We start from the raw sequence: 17,221 nt of genomic DNA on the forward strand, positions 1-17,221 counted from the left end.
AAAACAAATAATGGGAACAAAAGTACAAACATATCAATGATGGAAACTCAAATATGCAATTAAATAAAGTGAATAAATACATATGCCCCAGAGTACTGAGGGTGGCTGATAGAGCCACAGAACCACCAAGATGGGGCTTAGTTGGAAGTACGGCTTTAGAGGTGGGGAGCAACATGGGTTGGGGACATTTGAAGGAGGAGGGATTAATGTTACCAAAGGGTCTTACGTCTGCAAGGGTCTGTTTCAATTTGCAAAGGTATTTTGAAATGACAGAGGCATTCAGTGGCAATCCTGCATGCTCAAGTTTTGCTTCTCAATACAGTCCTCATGCTACGATGCTGATTTCGGAGACTAAAGTATGCAGGGACACCAGTTTCTGGATCTCCAGTGTCCTAGGGTCACAGACGTGGAAACGAACTGAAAGCAGTGGCCCAGGCGCTTCAGTACCTGAGCCGGATGATCTGGAAACAAGGCAACCCTCTCTTCTGCCCGGTGCTACCTCTGAGGGTGGTAGTGACACCCGGAGAAGTAATGGGGTGGGTCCCCAACTCTCTATCGGAGTTGCTTACACTTTATACCTGGGCCGCTGTGGGCAGGGAGTGTGTCGGCTAACACTATTATATTATAATCTCCCAAGCGCTCGGCACCATGCTCTGCACATAGTCAGTGCTCAACCAATACCACTGACTGATCTGGGCCTGCGGCTTTCTGTGGCACCTCAGAGACCTGCCCCTAGAGAGGGCAGTGAGCAAGACTTCGGCTTCTCCCAATTTTCCCTGTTGGTACCTGCAAGTCAGGGAGTTGGCAGAGGCAAGGAAAAGTGCTGTGCAATGCCTGGATTGTTGCCTAGTACTGATACAATGTTACTCCACTGTCCTACCAGTGACTTGTACTCCCATGTACCTGCTCCAACAACCCAGGTACCACTCACTTTTGTGAGGATCACGACTCACCCTGCATTAAGGGGATCCCCAAAGCCACAGGGTAGCAAGGAGAGCTTGGGTGGGAATCAAATGTGCCCTAAGACTGAAAGCTCTTGTTATGAGCAGGGAACCTGTCTACCAACTCTGTTGTACTGTTCTCTTCCAAATACTCAGAACAGTGCTCTGCCAACAGTAAGCGCTCAGTAAATACCAGTGATTGATTGGCAAATTGTTTCCACCTCTTTCTAAAGACAAAATGAAACAACGACATCAATAATATTTCAATGAATTGGCGACAATGTCACTTGAAATGAGAATTCCCTCATTTTAACTGCAACCACAAGTTATTTTGGACTTCCCCCAGCTTCCTGTTCCAAATTAGGCCTGAGATTCCATTTTAAATCTGCCTCACATTGATACAGTAGTTAGTGTCTCTTGCCCTGAAGCTATATACAATTGAAAAGGCAATACTTTTAACCATCAAGAATCCTCTTATCTTTTCTCTGGATGATCTAAGGGAAGAGAAAGAACTCAAATTGACTGGTTATAAAGATAAGCAAGCCTCAAGAATTAATTTTATTGGGAAGTTGTGCAGGGTGAAAATGATCAATAGGTATCTGATCAATAGGTATCTGGATAAACATGCCAGCTAGCAGTCCGTAAATGATGGATAAGTAGAGAAAAAATTAGGGCTGCAGAGGGACAAGTTAGGGTGTTGACTGCACATCTTTAAACATTAGGAGAGATGCCAAGGAGCGTAAACAGCACCTAGTTCCTCCGATTAGGTGGCTGCCCCTGTAAGGGACAGAATTCCAAGCTGGATGGATCACTGGTGTGACCTACTAAAGAAGGGACAGAATTCCATGCTGGATCAACTGGTGTGACCCAGTAAAGGCACTGAATATGTCAAGGCTTCAGGAATAAAAAGTAAAACTCAGTTACATTTCCAAGTGCCTTTTCTAGGGTACAATAAAGAAAATAAGATTATATGACATAACCAAAGGAGTCAACTTTTCATTTTGAGCATGGGCATAAAACTGGGGGCAAGCTTTTTGGGGTAGTGACTTCCAGGGACTGGCAGGGGTGAACGGAAATTCCCCTTTCTCCACCCGCAGACAAGAAAGGGAGTTGGACCAGAGCACCAGGTGAGGGGAGACCCAGAGCCCCACTATGATGAGAAGCTGGAGAAAACTCAACCCAAATGGAGGCAAGAAACAGGCAAGTCCGGCCATGAACAGCCACCATAAAAAGGCAAAGGCTCCACTTCTGGTCAGACTCCATCCACCTCCAAAGAGCACGGTGGGCTAGCTTTGGCTCACTGCTCTGCCCCAAAAGATGTGGGGCCAAAGCTACTTCACAACTTTACCGCCATAGGGAGCATTTCAGAGGGCACAAGCCCATTTCCCGCCCCTTGGTGTCAGCACGAATGGCTGTATTTTCACTTCGTAATTCACGAGTCACTTGGCTCGAGCCTTTCCTCCATCAAAAACCCAGGGGCCTAAAGGAGAAACACTCAACCCAATTTTATAAAATGATGCTTTTCTCCTTTAGTGCTTTAATAATTTTAAATTTACAAACTTAGGTTAAACCTCAGAATTCTTTGGAACACCAACCATTAACTAGGTTCCTGCAGTTAGTACAGTTTAAGACAGAACTACATTCAAACAAGAGAATTGCTGGCTTATACTTACTTTCCCAGGGCGTCGTCTACATCTCCACGGCTTGGTTCCTGACCTCGAACTCGGCCACGGCAGGTTAAAGGCATGAGTTCATCAGCTGGATAAGCATGTTCCTTTAAAATAAAACCAAAAAGGACTGGAATGGGTTTCTAAGGAAGCCAAAGGGAAAAGGTTCTCTTTGCTATTTAAAGGGGGAAAACAAAGCATAGATTTAACAAATGTTCACAGAGCCTCTCCAGGGCACAGAATGCCTTGAATACTGGAAAAAAGAATTATTTTCACCCAAAATTTAGCTTTATATACAACGTAAGATGAAAAAGGATCAAATAATTCCATTTCATATTTTGACATTGCTTTAATCTAACCTGGAGGTCATATGTCTATAAATCCTCAAACCATTGTTGACAAGCTCAGGAAAAAAAAAAATGAATGTAATATGAATGAATCTTGATTCCAAAGGGAGAGAATATTGCTGATATCTGGTAAAAAAAAAAAAAGGAAGTCAATTTTGGTCAGCATCTTGATGGACCAGATAAAAAAGTGAGTTTACGAGTAAACAGATTTATAATATTGCAATATAATGTGAGACCATTTAATGTGATGTTACACATTTACAGATTTCACGGTTGTTAGTTATGACACTTACTGAACATTTCCCCTCCTACCCTTACCTCACTGATGATCTTATATGCCCCACCCACACTTTTCTCCCCTAATGTCAATATATTCACTCTTCCCTGATCTTGTCTGTCTGATCAAAGTCCCACTGCACCTGCCTCCTCTCTGACCTCCCTGCCTCCTGTCTCTCCCCACTCGAGTCCATACTCCGCTCCGCTGCCCAGATCATTATTCTAAAAAAAGTTCAGTCCATGTTTCCCCACCCCTCCAATACCTCCAGTGGTTGTCCATCCACCTCTGCAGCAAACAGAAACTCCTTACTATGGGCTTTAAAGCACTCAGTTTGCCCCCTACCTTACCTCACTGATCTCCTACTCCAGCCCAGCCCGCACACTTCGCTTCTCGCGTCAGCTTGCTCACCGTGCCCCCAATCTCATCCATCGCACCACCAACCTCTTTCCACACATTCTCCCTCTGGCCTGGAACTCCCTCACCAGTCCATATATCCCAGACTACACTCTTCCCACCTCCAAAGCCTTATTAAGGTCACACTGCCTTAAAGAGACCTTACCTAATTAAGCCCTCTTTTCCTGGGTCCCTCTCCCTTCTGCATCATCTGTGCAGTTTGGATCTGTGACCTTAGAGCATTTGGTATTCATCCTACCCTCAGTTCCACAGCACCTACGTATAAATCTATAAGTTAAATATTATAAATTTATTTATATTAAGTTCCATCTCCTCCTCTAGACTGTAAGCTCATTGTGGGTATGGAACATGTTTCAGGACTTTGTTGTATTGTACTCTCTCAAGCATTTAGTACCGTGCTCTGCACATATTACTCAAATATCATTAATAGAGCAGTTTCATCAATCATCTCACTTATCCTCATGACTGTCCTGGTAGGTGAGGAATTCATTCATTCGATAATATTTATTGAACGCTTAGTACAGAGTACTGTACTGAGCACTTGGAAGGAATTATTCTTCCTATTTTACAAATGAGGAAATTAAGCCCCAAGGAGGTTAAATGACTTGCCTGTGGTCTCAGTTGGTCAAAATGACAGAGGTCAGACTAGAACCCAGTTCTCCTGAATCCCAGCCCAGAGCACTTTCTGTATGACCATGCTGCTTCCCCAGACTTAATTCTTCAATCTCACACACACTCAGACAAGGAACAAAATTATTCTATAACACATGGGAAAGAGATATGAAATTTTACAACAAAAACTGCAAATTATGCCCAGATGACAGAAGCACTGTAAAAATGGAAAAGAAGTAATTTTGTGGAGGGGAGAGGGGGGTATTTGTTAAGGGTTTATTATGTGCCAGGCACTGAACTAAGTGCTGGGGTAGATACGATCTGGTTGGGGACAGTCCATGTCCCACACTGGGCTCAGAGCCCTAATCCCCATTTTACCGGTGTGGTAACTGAGGCCCAGAGAAGTGAAGTGACTTGCCCAAGGCCACACAGCAGACAAGTAGAGGAGCCAGGATTAGACCTGAGATCCTTCCGACTCCCAGGCCCAAGCTCTCTCCACTGGGCCACGCTGCTTCTCAAATGATCACCTGTTTGCAGACTGCTCTGAGTAAAATGAGCTCAGAGCTAGAACAGCCAAGCCAATCCTCCATATATGAAATTTAAGCCCTTACCTTAACCACATTACAAAAAGTATTAATAGAAATAGTCACCTAATACAAGCAGCTGGTTCTCAAGCCAGCTGTTAAATTATTTGTTTTCTTACTGCCAGGAACAAGGCTGAAACCGCAACCTTCCCCTTCAAGATAGTGTAACTATACCTTCACAGACTACGTGGCAAGTAAATATCTTCTGATGCCACTGAACACTGAAACTATCTGAAGTATTCCTTCCTAAATTAACCTATTCCTAGGCATAAAGAAAAGAAGTAATCTCAGTCCTTAATATGTGACTCAGAGCAAAAGTGTTTACTTTTCCTACTGAACTAAACTCTGCTGATTAAAGTAGTTCAGAATAAAAAGATAAGTCAAAGTCCCACACTGTTTCCAAATTTACTCTGGATAACACCCTGGAGAAATATAACTTTTGCCTTAGAACGTTAACTCAAAGCAGTTTCAAAAACTCATCTCAATGGGTTTGAATTTGGTCTATTTCAACCAAAGAGCAATACATATATGACACTGTCTAGGTCACCTCCTGTAGGTATCCTGCTAATTCTGTTGTATGGTATTCTCCCAAGTGTTTCGTACATATAAGTGCTCAATAAATACCACTGAGTGATTAATTACATCTCTTGATACCGTAGTCATTTTGATTATTTGGGTATAACAAAAGGGAAAGGGAAAGATTCATTCACTTCACATAGGATATTCCTAAGACAAAAGCAACCATTTTTATTCAAGATTATAGGGTTAAAGTAAAAAATTAAATTGACAACAATAGCCAACTGCTCTCTGGAGAAAATGGCCTGCCATATCGTGCAGGTGCAACTTATGAAAACCGAAAGTTAAGTAAACTGTAGTGAGAACACAAACAAGACTTTTAATAGACCCCCTAAAAGACAGTCTTTGCTGAAAAAACTACAAGGACATTACAATACATTTCATCTAAAATTTAATAGCCTGAAAAGAGGTTTCGAAATATACAGCAAACAGAACAAACTGTTTCCTCAGACATACATCTCCTACTTGTACTAACAAGAGATATAAAGATTAATAGAACCTGTAATGTTTCAGTAATATTTCTTAATACAGAAAGTTGTGAAAAGTGCGTATAGTTGCAAGACCCAGAAGACACTTGAAACATTAAATTTGTCATATTATCGATTATTTTTTTGAAGATGGGCGAACATTGGTATCTATTGAGAAAGAACTGTTGAACTTTTGTTTTGCTACAGGATTACCACCAAATATTCCAGCAAAGATTTCCTGAAAATATTGCTGGAAAACAAGCTCTCACTATACCAAAGGCTAAAATTGGTTCCGCTCTTTTCTTATTGAATTTCCAAATATTAAGTATCTATCATGAAATGGGCTTCTTTATTTGTTTGGAAAAATATGACAAAGTTTCCTCTCAATTGTTTGGTGTGTGAATTTAAAAAACAGGTCATTATATACTGCTGCTTTTTGTTCAAAAGTTTAATCACTAGCCTTAAACATCATGAACTATTTTTCAGCAGAGCAAATACTGACCTCACTGCAGTAGCGCCCTTCAAAATACACACCATAGCATTATTGGGCTAATGTACAATTACTTCTGTCTTGAAGCGTGCAGTGAAGTTTACTTAACTGTTCCACTGGATCAAAGGACAAAGTTCTCTTCACGTTGTTGCTTTAAGTTATACTCGTTAAATCAAGTTTGAAACTGGTCAATTCTACTGGATTAGACTACATTCTACCAGTCAAACTTTTTCAAACTCAGTCACGACACAATGTTTGCTCTAGTAGTGGCACAACTTCTCCAGTTCCAACTGAGTGGTTTTGGGACACTAGCTTAGTAATTAAACTATGTTGACTATATGGGCAGGGTTAGATTGGGTGGGGGAATGATGCCATGATAAACATGGCTAAGAAGTTCAATTCTCAATAGCCTTTGGGACCAGTCTGCCTCAAGTGTTCAGACCATTCCAAGCCACGCCCTAGAGTGGACACGATGGCCAAAGTGCAATCATAAAAGACCTGAAAACATCTTCCCTGGTTTTCAAGCATTTCATCAGGAAAATGAATTCTATTAATTCCATTCATAGAAAAGGGATGAGCAAGTGAGTGGGTCCACATCTAACTCATTTCCAAACCTCAAATTGGTTGAGATCTCCCAGCTTTTGGGGCTAAGGTAGAAAATAAATTCAGCCTCATTCCCTCCCATTTGGACAACTTACTCTAAAACTGCCAAGACCCTTTTTTCCCCCCTCTTCGAGCAATTTTATTTATTGAGCGCCACCTGTGAGTTCAGCAGTGTATTAAGCACTTAAGAAAGTATGATACAAAAAGACATGACTCTTGTCCACAACAGCTTACCATCTAGCTTCTTTCCCACAGGTAAAATCCAAAATACTCAATTTCACGCACAACCCTATTCCAACATACAACATACCCCAAAACCCTGGCACAAGGAGAAAGTATGAAAACTGTCAAATTGCCTGACTACTGTCACTGGAGTCATTAGTGCTTCCACACTTATCTCCTGGTGCTGCGGATAGGTGTTTATGCAGGGACAGGACTGTGCTTCAGAGTAAAGATTGTGTGTGTGTGTGTGTGTGTGTGTGTGTTGTTGTTGTTGTTGAGGAATGGGAGAAAGACCAAAAGGAGAGGAGTGGGAATCAGGAGTGGGATTCTGGACACCTGCTTCCTTGTGGAATAATCAGGATGGAGGTTGCACATCTGAGTCCTCGTGCCCAGGGCTCGCTGGACTGTGAGCTCATTGTGGGCAGGAAATGTCACTGCCTATTGTCTTTTTGTTGCATTGTACTTTCCCAAATGCTTAGGAGAGTGCTCCGCACACATTAAGTGCTCAATAAATACAACTGAATGAATGGGTAGCTGCCATAAGAAGTAGCAGCCAGAAGCAAGGAGGAGCTGGAGTTGTCTCGGGTGACCAGGATGGGAGGGACAAGAGCTGAGAAAGTGTCAAGTCTCCAAGGAATACTGCCACTGCCTAGGGTCGGGAGTTCGGGGAGAGTAGGAGGAAGAGATGAGAGAGAATGCTACTATGGTGGAGGACAGAAGTAGTAGTAATAATAGTATTTATTATAGTAGTAAGAGTATTTATTAAGCACTCACTGGGCTCAGAGCCCTGTACTAAGTGCTGGGGGAACCAGGAGGAAGGGATTAAGGAAGAAAGGAATGAAGGTCAGAACAAAAAAGAAGGGGGGGGGTGATGGGGAGAAGGGCAGGAAAAAGAAGGGGGAAAGACCCAGAGGGGAGGAGCAAGGGAGAAATTGGTGAAAATAAAAGGAGCCCTAGTAGAGGAAATGATGGAAAACAACTACCTGAAGCAAAAATCCGGGGGGGTGGGGGGGTGTCTGTGTGTGTGTGTGTAAAAAAAGGAAAAGAAAGAAGTGAATGGTTGATTATTGAAATACATTTCAATAAATCAATAGCTAACTTTGATATGTAAAAGAAAAACCAAAAATGTTTATTGTAGTGAGCCCTTCTAATGATTGGTCCAGTGGAAAAGAGAACCGCTCAGGATATCAGACAACTCGGTTTCTAGTTCCGGTTAAGCCCGAGGCTGGCTAATGTGGGTGGCGACTGCACGTGCACTTCGTGCACTTCGCAGAGTGCTGTACCCTTGCCCGCTGTACTCTGTGACCCAGCAGAACCCCAAGGGGAGGGATGAGAGAGTGGGTGGTGGCACATTACAGGCCATTAACACTATAAAGAATCCCTCTACATAGGTTCTCTCAATTCTTCCTGAAGGGAGACCATCACTATTTGCATGAAGGTCTTCAAAGGGCCCTCAGAGAGTTTAAAAGCTGAGGAGGAAGATAAAATAATAAATAGGAAATATATACTTAATCTAAACACATAGATGCATGAATGATCTCACAGTACATACAAATGCAGACAAACACGGTCATCACAATAGTAATGCTCACTGTTTTAATACAGCTTTAAACCCCATTTTACAGATGAGGTAACAGACACAGAGAAGTTAAGTGACTTGTCCCAGGTCATGCAGCAGACAAGTAGTGGAGTCAGAATTAGAACCCAGGACCTCTGACCCCAAGGTCCATGTTCCTTCCACTGAACCACGTTGCTTGCTTGCTTCTTTCTCTCTTCCTGATACACAAAACTTTTTCTGGTAGACAGTTTGTGTAAATGGAATAATATGAAAGAGATTAATAATTGTATCAAATTTTGATCTGAATAAATATAGATAATTTTTTCCCAATGAAAAGAGAGGATAGAAAAATGAAAGTGTTTCCACATTTTACTGGGTTATACTATATTTGATTCTCATTTTCTTTCATTTTTCAATGACAAATCTGATTACCTTTTTATAATCTATCAGAAACCCTTTAAAATTAAAGCTCATCTAGTGAAGCCAGTCATAAAGATAAATGTTTCTCTTACCATATAATTACCATAAGCATGATCAAACATTTCCAGGACTTGATTCCTGCAGAAAAAAAAAAGGACAGGAAAGAAAAATCTCAATAAACAGTTCCCCATACATGCCATTCAAGCTCAGTACAAAAGGTTCCAAATAACATACTAAATTGTCCCATGAAAATGATATGTTCATTTCCATTTCTGCCCAAAAGAGCCATCACTACCACGGTAAGTATAACAGAGAATATAATTTGCCTTTACGGGGTCACCTGTCCCCCAGGCAAAGAGGAACAGAAATCACTAGTTAAGTGAAACTCAGGTAAAAAAATAGCATATCAGTAAGCAAATTTTCTTGCAATCTTCTATCTAGACCTGCAAAATCATGATTGCTTTTGGGTTTCAGTTAAGTAAATTATGACTTGTACAAACCTTTTAGAAGAAAATGTGCTCTTGCCGAACAGAAGAAATATCACTGGTAAACACAGCAATCTTTATACCTTTTTCTGTTCAGCAAGAATATGAATAGTGGTGAGCAATGAGTGCTTGAAAACAACTGCCACTTGTCCCTCAATTTAGTCAACTCCAACCAGAAAAATAAATAAGCTACTCTTTCTGAAAAGAGAATGTGAGCACTTCAGTTCCAACCTGCCTTACAAATGTACATCCTGACTACTCAGCTAATGCAATTACTGGCACAGAGTTATTCTAGCACCTCACAATTGCAAATAATGTTGGTATTTGTTAAGTGCTTACTATGTGCCGAGCACTGTTCTAAGCGCTGGGGTAGACAGGGCATTCAGGTTGTCCCACGTGGGGCTCACAGTCTTAATCCCCATTTTACAGATGAGGTAACTGAGGCACCGAGAAGTTAAGTGACTTGCCCAAAGTCACACAGCTGACAAGTGGTCGAGCCAGGATTCGAACCCATGACCTCTGAGTCCAAAGCCCGTGCTCTTTCCACTGAGCCACGCTGCTTACAGAATTTTACTACTCTCAACATTCCAGTGAGCTAGGAGGGCATTATTTTCTTCACAAATATATATGTATTAGCATATCGCTGTGTTTTAACTGTTAGGCTTGAGATGGTAAGCAGGCAGGTTGAGTGCCCTTCAGACAATGTCTTCCACAATGGGCCCATTAAAATATATTACGAAGCCTTTTCTAAGTGGTTTTTTTTTTGCACCGTAGGCATCCTTCTAAATCAAGAGTCCATCGACATCAGTAGTTTTAGTCTTTTACTCCAGCGACAAAATTCCAAGTCAAACTATTCATTATTGGTAATAATTAAGGAAGTGAAATGAAGATAGCCTGATCAAAAGAACCAAGTTAAAATCTGAGAGTAGCCATTAACTGAACTCTTTATGATGTGTCTCCTTAAATTTATCTTGGTTCTTAAAGCAGTGACAGTTGAAAACTGATTGTATTGTCATTGATATCTAGAAGTCTTTTAGAAATGTATTTGGGTACTTTTTAATTTCTTACTTCATGACATGACTTTATTCTGACTTTTCTATCACTGTAGACAGCATCACCAACAGCACCACCATCTCACAAGCCCATAACCTTGGCATTATCCTCGGCTCATAACGATAAGAAGAAGAATTATGCTATTTGTTAAGTGCTTACTATGTGCCAGTCACTGTACTAAACGCTGGGGTAGATACAAGCAAATGGGGCTGAATATAGTCCCTGGCTCACGTGGGGCTCACAGTCTCAATCCCCATTTTACAGATGAGGTAACTGAGGCACAGAGAAGTGACTTGCCTATGGTCACACAGCAGAGAAGTGGCGGAGCCGGCAGTAGAACCCGTGACCTTCCGGGCCCTTGCTCTATCCACTATGCCACGCTGCTTCTCAGTCAACCCACACAGTCAACCTGCCTTCCAATCCTGTAGGTTCTACCTTTGCAACACGGCTAAAATCCACCCCATGTTGATGCGAGCTCTTATCCTAGCCTGCCTCCATTACTGCATCGGCCTCCTTGCTGACCGCCCTGCCTCCTCGCTCCGTTCTGTTCTCCACTCTGTTGCCCGGATTATTTTCCTACAAAACTGGTTCGGTCCAAGTTTCCCCACTCCAAGAACCCCCAGTGGTTGTATCCACCTCCACAGAGAGAAACATCTTTCCGTCACCTTTAAAGCATTCAATCAATTCACCCCCTCCTACCTTACGTTGCTGCCTTCCTACTACAACCTGAACCACACACTTGGCTCCTCTGCTGTACCAGTAGGTGCTGCTACTGTACCTCGATCTCACCTATCTTGCCTCTGACCCCTTGCCCATGTCCCTTTTCACACCTGACAGTCTGTCACTTCCCCCCACCTTCAAAGCCTTATTAAATCCAAGGCCTTCCTCAACTAAACCCACACTACCCCATCTCCCTTTCTTCCTAGTCACATTTACCCTGGGACTTGAACCCACTCTCAGCACTTACCTACATAGCCATAATTTATATTTATTTTAATGTCTGTCTCCCCCTCTAGACTACGAGCTCCTTATGGGCAGGGAATGTGCCTACCAACTGTTTCATTGTACTCTCCCGAGAGCTTCAAAAGGTGCTCTGCACATAGTGGGTGCTCAATAAATATGATTGATTGATTCAACTTTTTCAATACGTGCTAAAGGAGAGTGGAATATCCCTTGCAATCACAGGTAGGAATATGCTAGCTCTTCCATTTTTTTTTTTCCAGCCAGAAAAGTGGAAGGCAGGAGCTGATGCTAATTGACAGTCTAGAAATACAGATTTTTGCCCACGTACTGAATGTGTAACAGCTGTTCATGTGCACAAGTTGACACGCACAGTTCAGCTAGTTAGTATATGAAGCTACAAATATTAGCTTTTTTTAATCTGAAAAAAAAAATCAGCGGTACACGGGTAGGCTTTCCTTGTCTCCAATCGACAGAGTTCACAGAACATGAGAGACGACTGTTGGATCAAACCAACGGCCCATCCAACCCACCATTCGGTCCCCGACAATGGAACAACAGTTGACAGATGCCCTCTGACAACCTTTCTTTTGAGGATTTACCATCCAACATTCCTAACTTTCCCCCTTTCAACTCATTATAGATCCCACCAATTAATTCATCCAAAACCCTAAAACCTTCTAAAAACTTCAGCCTGCACAACTTCCTTGCATAACCAATTCCCTAAGTGTCTCCTTTTGCTTGTTCTGAAACTATGACTGCCAAATTTCAGCGGCTTCCTTCTCTTTGTGTTATTTGGTGAAAAACTTCATCATCACACTGTCAAGACCCTTCATGATTTTGCAACCTTCCATCATGTCCCCTCTGCCAGGGCTAAAAACAGGAAGCCAGAAAAGGAAGTCCACCTTTCTGCTGCTCTATCACATCAAAAGTATTTACTGAGCGTTTACTGTGTGCAGAGCACTGTACGAAGAGCTCGAGAGAGTGAAGCACAACAATAAAACAGAACAGCGTGCTACATCCCAGGTCCCACCCACAAACAAGCAGTGGAGCTGGGATTTGAACCCATGACCTTCTGACTCCAAAGGCCCAGGCTCTATCCACTACACCATGCTGCTTCTCGAGAACAGGGCAGAAGCTGGGTGGGAAAACCCCATCCCACTGAGTTACTGCTGCCTATCATTGTCTGCTTTGTGACCCTGGGCAAGTCAATTCACTCTTCTATGCCTCAGTTCCCTCATCTGGGATTGAGACTGTGAGCCCCACAAGGGACTGGGACTGTGTCCAAGCCGATTTGCTTGTATCCACCTCAGCGCTTAGTACAGTGCCTGGCACATAGTAAAGCACTTAATAAATACCATAATTACTATTATTTTCATCCTGACCTGTACTTTTCTGATTAATTTAAATGCTGTATCCACTGCATATAAAGAAACTCTGGATTGCTTAGTATTGAGCTGGCCTTCACTTGAAGGGGAAGCTCTGTCTGTCAACCGCCTCTCCCTACTAGTGCTAGAAGAGGCTCTTGTAGTAATAAACTTATTTCTGACATAAGTTTTTCTTCAACATGCCAGAGTTAGTGGAAAGGTGCTCTGCCCATAATGAGATTATTCATTCATTCATTCAATAGTATTTATTGAGCGCTTACTATGTGCAGAGCACTGTACTAAGCGCTTGGGATGAACAAGTCGGCAACAGATAGAGACAGTCCCTGCCGTTTGACGGGCTTACAGTCTAATCGGTTTTACACAGTGGCAAAACCCAACTTTAGGTTTGTTTTCTTTCCCCTTTCTGATAACGTCCAGCACTCTGTCTGCTGGAGTACATATTTTTTCTGTGGAGTTTTATTGAAATCGTCCATATCATTTTACAAAGGAAAAGACTAGAAGAACTAAGCATTCTGTAAAGTTATCTGAAAACGAGAGGGTCGAAATTGTGAATGAAACCTAAAGTTCCCATCCTAAAAGCACCAGAATTCTGAATCCCTTTTATCCCACTTCATGAACCTTTATAAAAAAGTTTTTTCTATACGACGTTGACAACTGCGTGACAGTAACTAGGCAGATTTACATTTAAATTATGGTGAATATTTAGATGTCTCTGCTGTGCTTTCAAAGCAGCAATTTAACAAGACGATGTTCCCGAACATTCACTGACAGGCAAGATTATGTATGCATGAGTGAAAAAGTTGTTTCACTTCTGACCACTGGAAGAGACCCAGCGATTCTCAGCAGGTTTTTCCTTAACATCTTTACATGATGTCCTACCTGTACTTAATCGAGGGGGAATTATTTGGTTTTTTAAAAAATTCTGCTAATAAGAACAATCTACTGAAAAATCTGTTTCCTGAAAATCCCCTGGGGAAAAAGCACTGAAGCAATTACACATTTGTGCTTTCAAATTAAAAAATAATAATAATACAAAAACATGAAATTCCATTTTTGTCTCTAGCAGTGACAGCCCAGGACATTCCCAGGGTTAGGGATGCACTTTGGTCATCCCTGACTTTTCTAATCACCTATTTGTATTTGCAGTGATCTGCACCCTTCTTAAATTTTTATCTGCCTGGGATAAAGAATCCCATATGCCCTACTATCTGCGCGGAGAAGTGGCTCCTTAGTAAACGATTCCACCCTTGCCCTGGCCCAGGATTTTAGTGACTTCAGTCATGTCCCTGCCACACAGGTTCACTTCCAAATCTTCTACTCCACTCCTTGCTGACAGGAAATGCTCAACACTGTTGGAATTTGTACTGAAATTCCTCCAAACTTAGGAGGATTTTACTTGCCCTTTGTGGTAATCAATCACTGGTGCATATTGAGTGTTGGCTGTGGGAAGGTCACTAAGGACTCTTTACAGTCCTAAATTAACAAGACAACCCTGCACAATTACAATTTTAATTTCTTATGCAACTGCAAAGTTTGAGGCAGACTATCAAAAGTATTTAGAATCAGGGGGATCCGGTGACCTTGGGTGAGTCCCTTCACTTCTCGGCGCCTCAGTTACTTCATCTGAAAACTGGGGATAAAGACTGTGAAGCCCATGTGGGACGGGGACTGCGCCCAACCAGAGTAGTTTATATCCATCCCAGCGCTTAGAACAGTCCTTGCCACATAATAAGCGCACAACAACATGGCTCAGTGAAAAGAGTCCAGGCTTGGGAGTCAGAGGTCACGGGTCCCAATCCCAACTTTGCCACTCAGCTGTGTGACTTGGGGCAAGTCACTTAACTTCTCTGTGCCTCCGTTACCCTAGTCTGTAACATGGCGATTCAGACTGTGAACTCCAAGTGGGAAAACCTCCTTACCTTGTATCTACCCCAGCCCTCAGAACAGCACTGGCACACAGTAAGCACTTAACACACACCATTATTATTATAACAAATACCAGCATCATCACCTCTACTGTAGTGTAAAACACTGGGGACAGATGTTTGGTATTTCTACTTTTTTTTCAATAAAAATTTCTACCCTAACGGGTAAATGACCGTGTCATATTGAATAGTAATGATGATGACACTCTCCCAAAAGACTAGGACGGAGCTTTGTATATGGTAAGTGTTCAGTAAACAGGAATGAACGATTGATTTCCTGAGGTCAGTGTGGGCTGTGACTTTTCGGACCTGGGGCTGGTAGCCTTGGGCCCTGGAGGGCCAGGGTGGTTTAGCAAACCGTCCTTCACCCCCCTAGGAGGCCTTAGTACAATTCCCCGGCCGTCCACTGGCCGAAACGCCTGAATCCAAGAAGTCATGCGCTTTCTGCGACCATTGTAATAATAACAATTTTGGTATTTGTTAAGCGCTTACTATATGCCAAGCACTGCTCTAAGCGCTGGGTAGATACAAAGTAAACAGGTTGTCCCGCATGGGGCTCCCAGTCTTAATCCCCATTTTCCAGATGAGGCAACTGAGGCCCAGAGAAGTGAAGTGACTGGCCCCAAGTTACATAGCTGAGAAGTGGCGGAGCCGGGATTAGAACCCACGACTCCTGACTCCCAAGGCCGGGCTCTTGCCACTGAGCCCCGCTGCTTCTCAAATTGACTGTCCCCAAAAGGTCATCCGCTTTCTGTGACATTGTAATAATAATTTTGCTATTTGTTAAGCGCTTACAATGTGCCAAGCGCTGTTCTAGGCGCTGGGTAGATACCAGGTCATCAGCTTGACCCCGTGGGGCTCCCAGTCTTCATCCTCACTGTAGAGATGCGCGAACTGAGGCCCAGAGAAGGGAAGTGACTGGTCCAAAGTCACACAGCAGACCGGTGGCACAGTCAGGATTGGAACCCACAACCTCTGACTTCCAAGTCCGGGCTCTTGCCACTGAGCCCCGCTGGAGGCGCTGCCGCATTGTACATCCCAAGCGCTTAGCACAGCTCTCTGCACATAGTAGGCGCTCAATAAATAGGACTGAATGAACGGGCCCAGAGTAAGCGCTCAATAAATACGATTGAATGAATGAGTGAACGAGGTTGAGGGCGACATGGGGGGGGCTCAGGGGCAAGAGCCCGGGCTGGGGACTCATGGGTCATGGGTTCGAATCCCGCCTCTGCCCCGTGGCAGCTGGGTGACCGTGGCAAAGTCACTTCCCTGTGCCTCGTGCCGTCATCTGTAAAATGACTGTGAGCCTCACGTGGGGCCGCCTGATGACCCCGGACCTCCCCCAGCGCTTAGAACAGTGCTCTGCACATAGTAAGCGCTTAACAAATACCAACATTATTATAGAGAAGCAGCGTGGCTCAGTGGAAAGAGCACGGGCTTTGGAGTCAGAGGTCATGGGTTCGAATCCCGGCTCTGCCACTTGTCAGCTGTGACTGTGGGCGAGTCACTTCACTTCTCTGGGCCTCGGTGACCTCATCTGCAAAATGGGGATGAAGACTGTGAGCCCCACGTGGGACAACCTGCTTCCCCTGTGTCTACCCCAGCGCTCAGAACAGTGCTCTGCACATAGTAAACGCTTAACAAATACCAACGTTATTATTAACAGTGCTCGGCCCAGCGTAAGCGCTTAACCAACACCGATATTACGATCGCTTCTCTGGGCCTCAGTGACCTCGTCTGTAAAATGGGGATGAAGACTGTGAGCCTCCCGTGGGACCACCTGATGACCCCGCCTCTCCCCCGGCGCTTCTGCACCTAATAAGAGCTTAACAAATGCCAACATTAGGATGAGTATTTCGGGATTCTGAGTGGGGGCCTCTTTGAGGTCGCCCCCTCCCCCCCATCACCTCTTCCAGGCGCAAAACGTTGCGGCCCACGGGTCTCGGGGGGGGGGGGGGGGGGGGGCTCCCCGAGGGCCCGGCCTCCCCTGGCGGCGGCGACTGTCGCCGACAGGCGGGTCCGCGCGCCCGGGGGGCGTCGCAGGCAGCGAGGCGCGCGCCCCCGGGTCGGCGCGCGTCACCGGCGGCCGAGAGCGAGCGCGGGCCGCCCCCCCCCCCCCCCCCGTCGCCGCGAGCCTCACCCGAGCCGCTGCTTCTCCTCCCTGCTCATGGGCGCGGCGCCGGAGGACACGAGGCAGAGCGCGGCGGCGGCCAGCAGGGTCCTGGCGGTGGC

The 17,221-nt window shown here is 44.1% G+C and overlaps 1 protein-coding gene across 4 annotated transcripts in view; it reads right to left on the reverse strand.

The window, feature by feature from the left end:
* The window catches only part of EDEM3 (ER degradation enhancing alpha-mannosidase like protein 3), a 46,983-nt gene extending 29,762 nt beyond the window's left edge, over positions 1-17,221 (reverse strand). For 3 of the 4 annotated variants that reach the window (XM_029081321.2, XM_029081320.2, XM_029081319.2), the window contains exons 1-3: positions 17,130-17,221; positions 9,271-9,316; positions 2,615-2,715 (exon numbers count right to left, since the gene is read on the reverse strand). In XM_029081321.2, coding sequence (XP_028937154.1) covers positions 2,615-2,715; positions 9,271-9,316; positions 17,130-17,158 — 176 coding nt within the window. In that variant the 5' untranslated portion in view covers positions 17,159-17,221. Of the gene's footprint in view, positions 1-2,614; positions 2,716-2,967; positions 3,077-9,270; positions 9,317-17,129 lie in introns of those variants that run through there. The other variant, XM_029081322.2, reaches the window with a different exon arrangement.

The sequence above is a fragment of the Ornithorhynchus anatinus genome, chromosome 16 (genome assembly GCF_004115215.2).
Source record: "Ornithorhynchus anatinus isolate Pmale09 chromosome 16, mOrnAna1.pri.v4, whole genome shotgun sequence".
Classification (NCBI taxonomy): Eukaryota; Metazoa; Chordata; class Mammalia; order Monotremata; family Ornithorhynchidae; genus Ornithorhynchus; species Ornithorhynchus anatinus.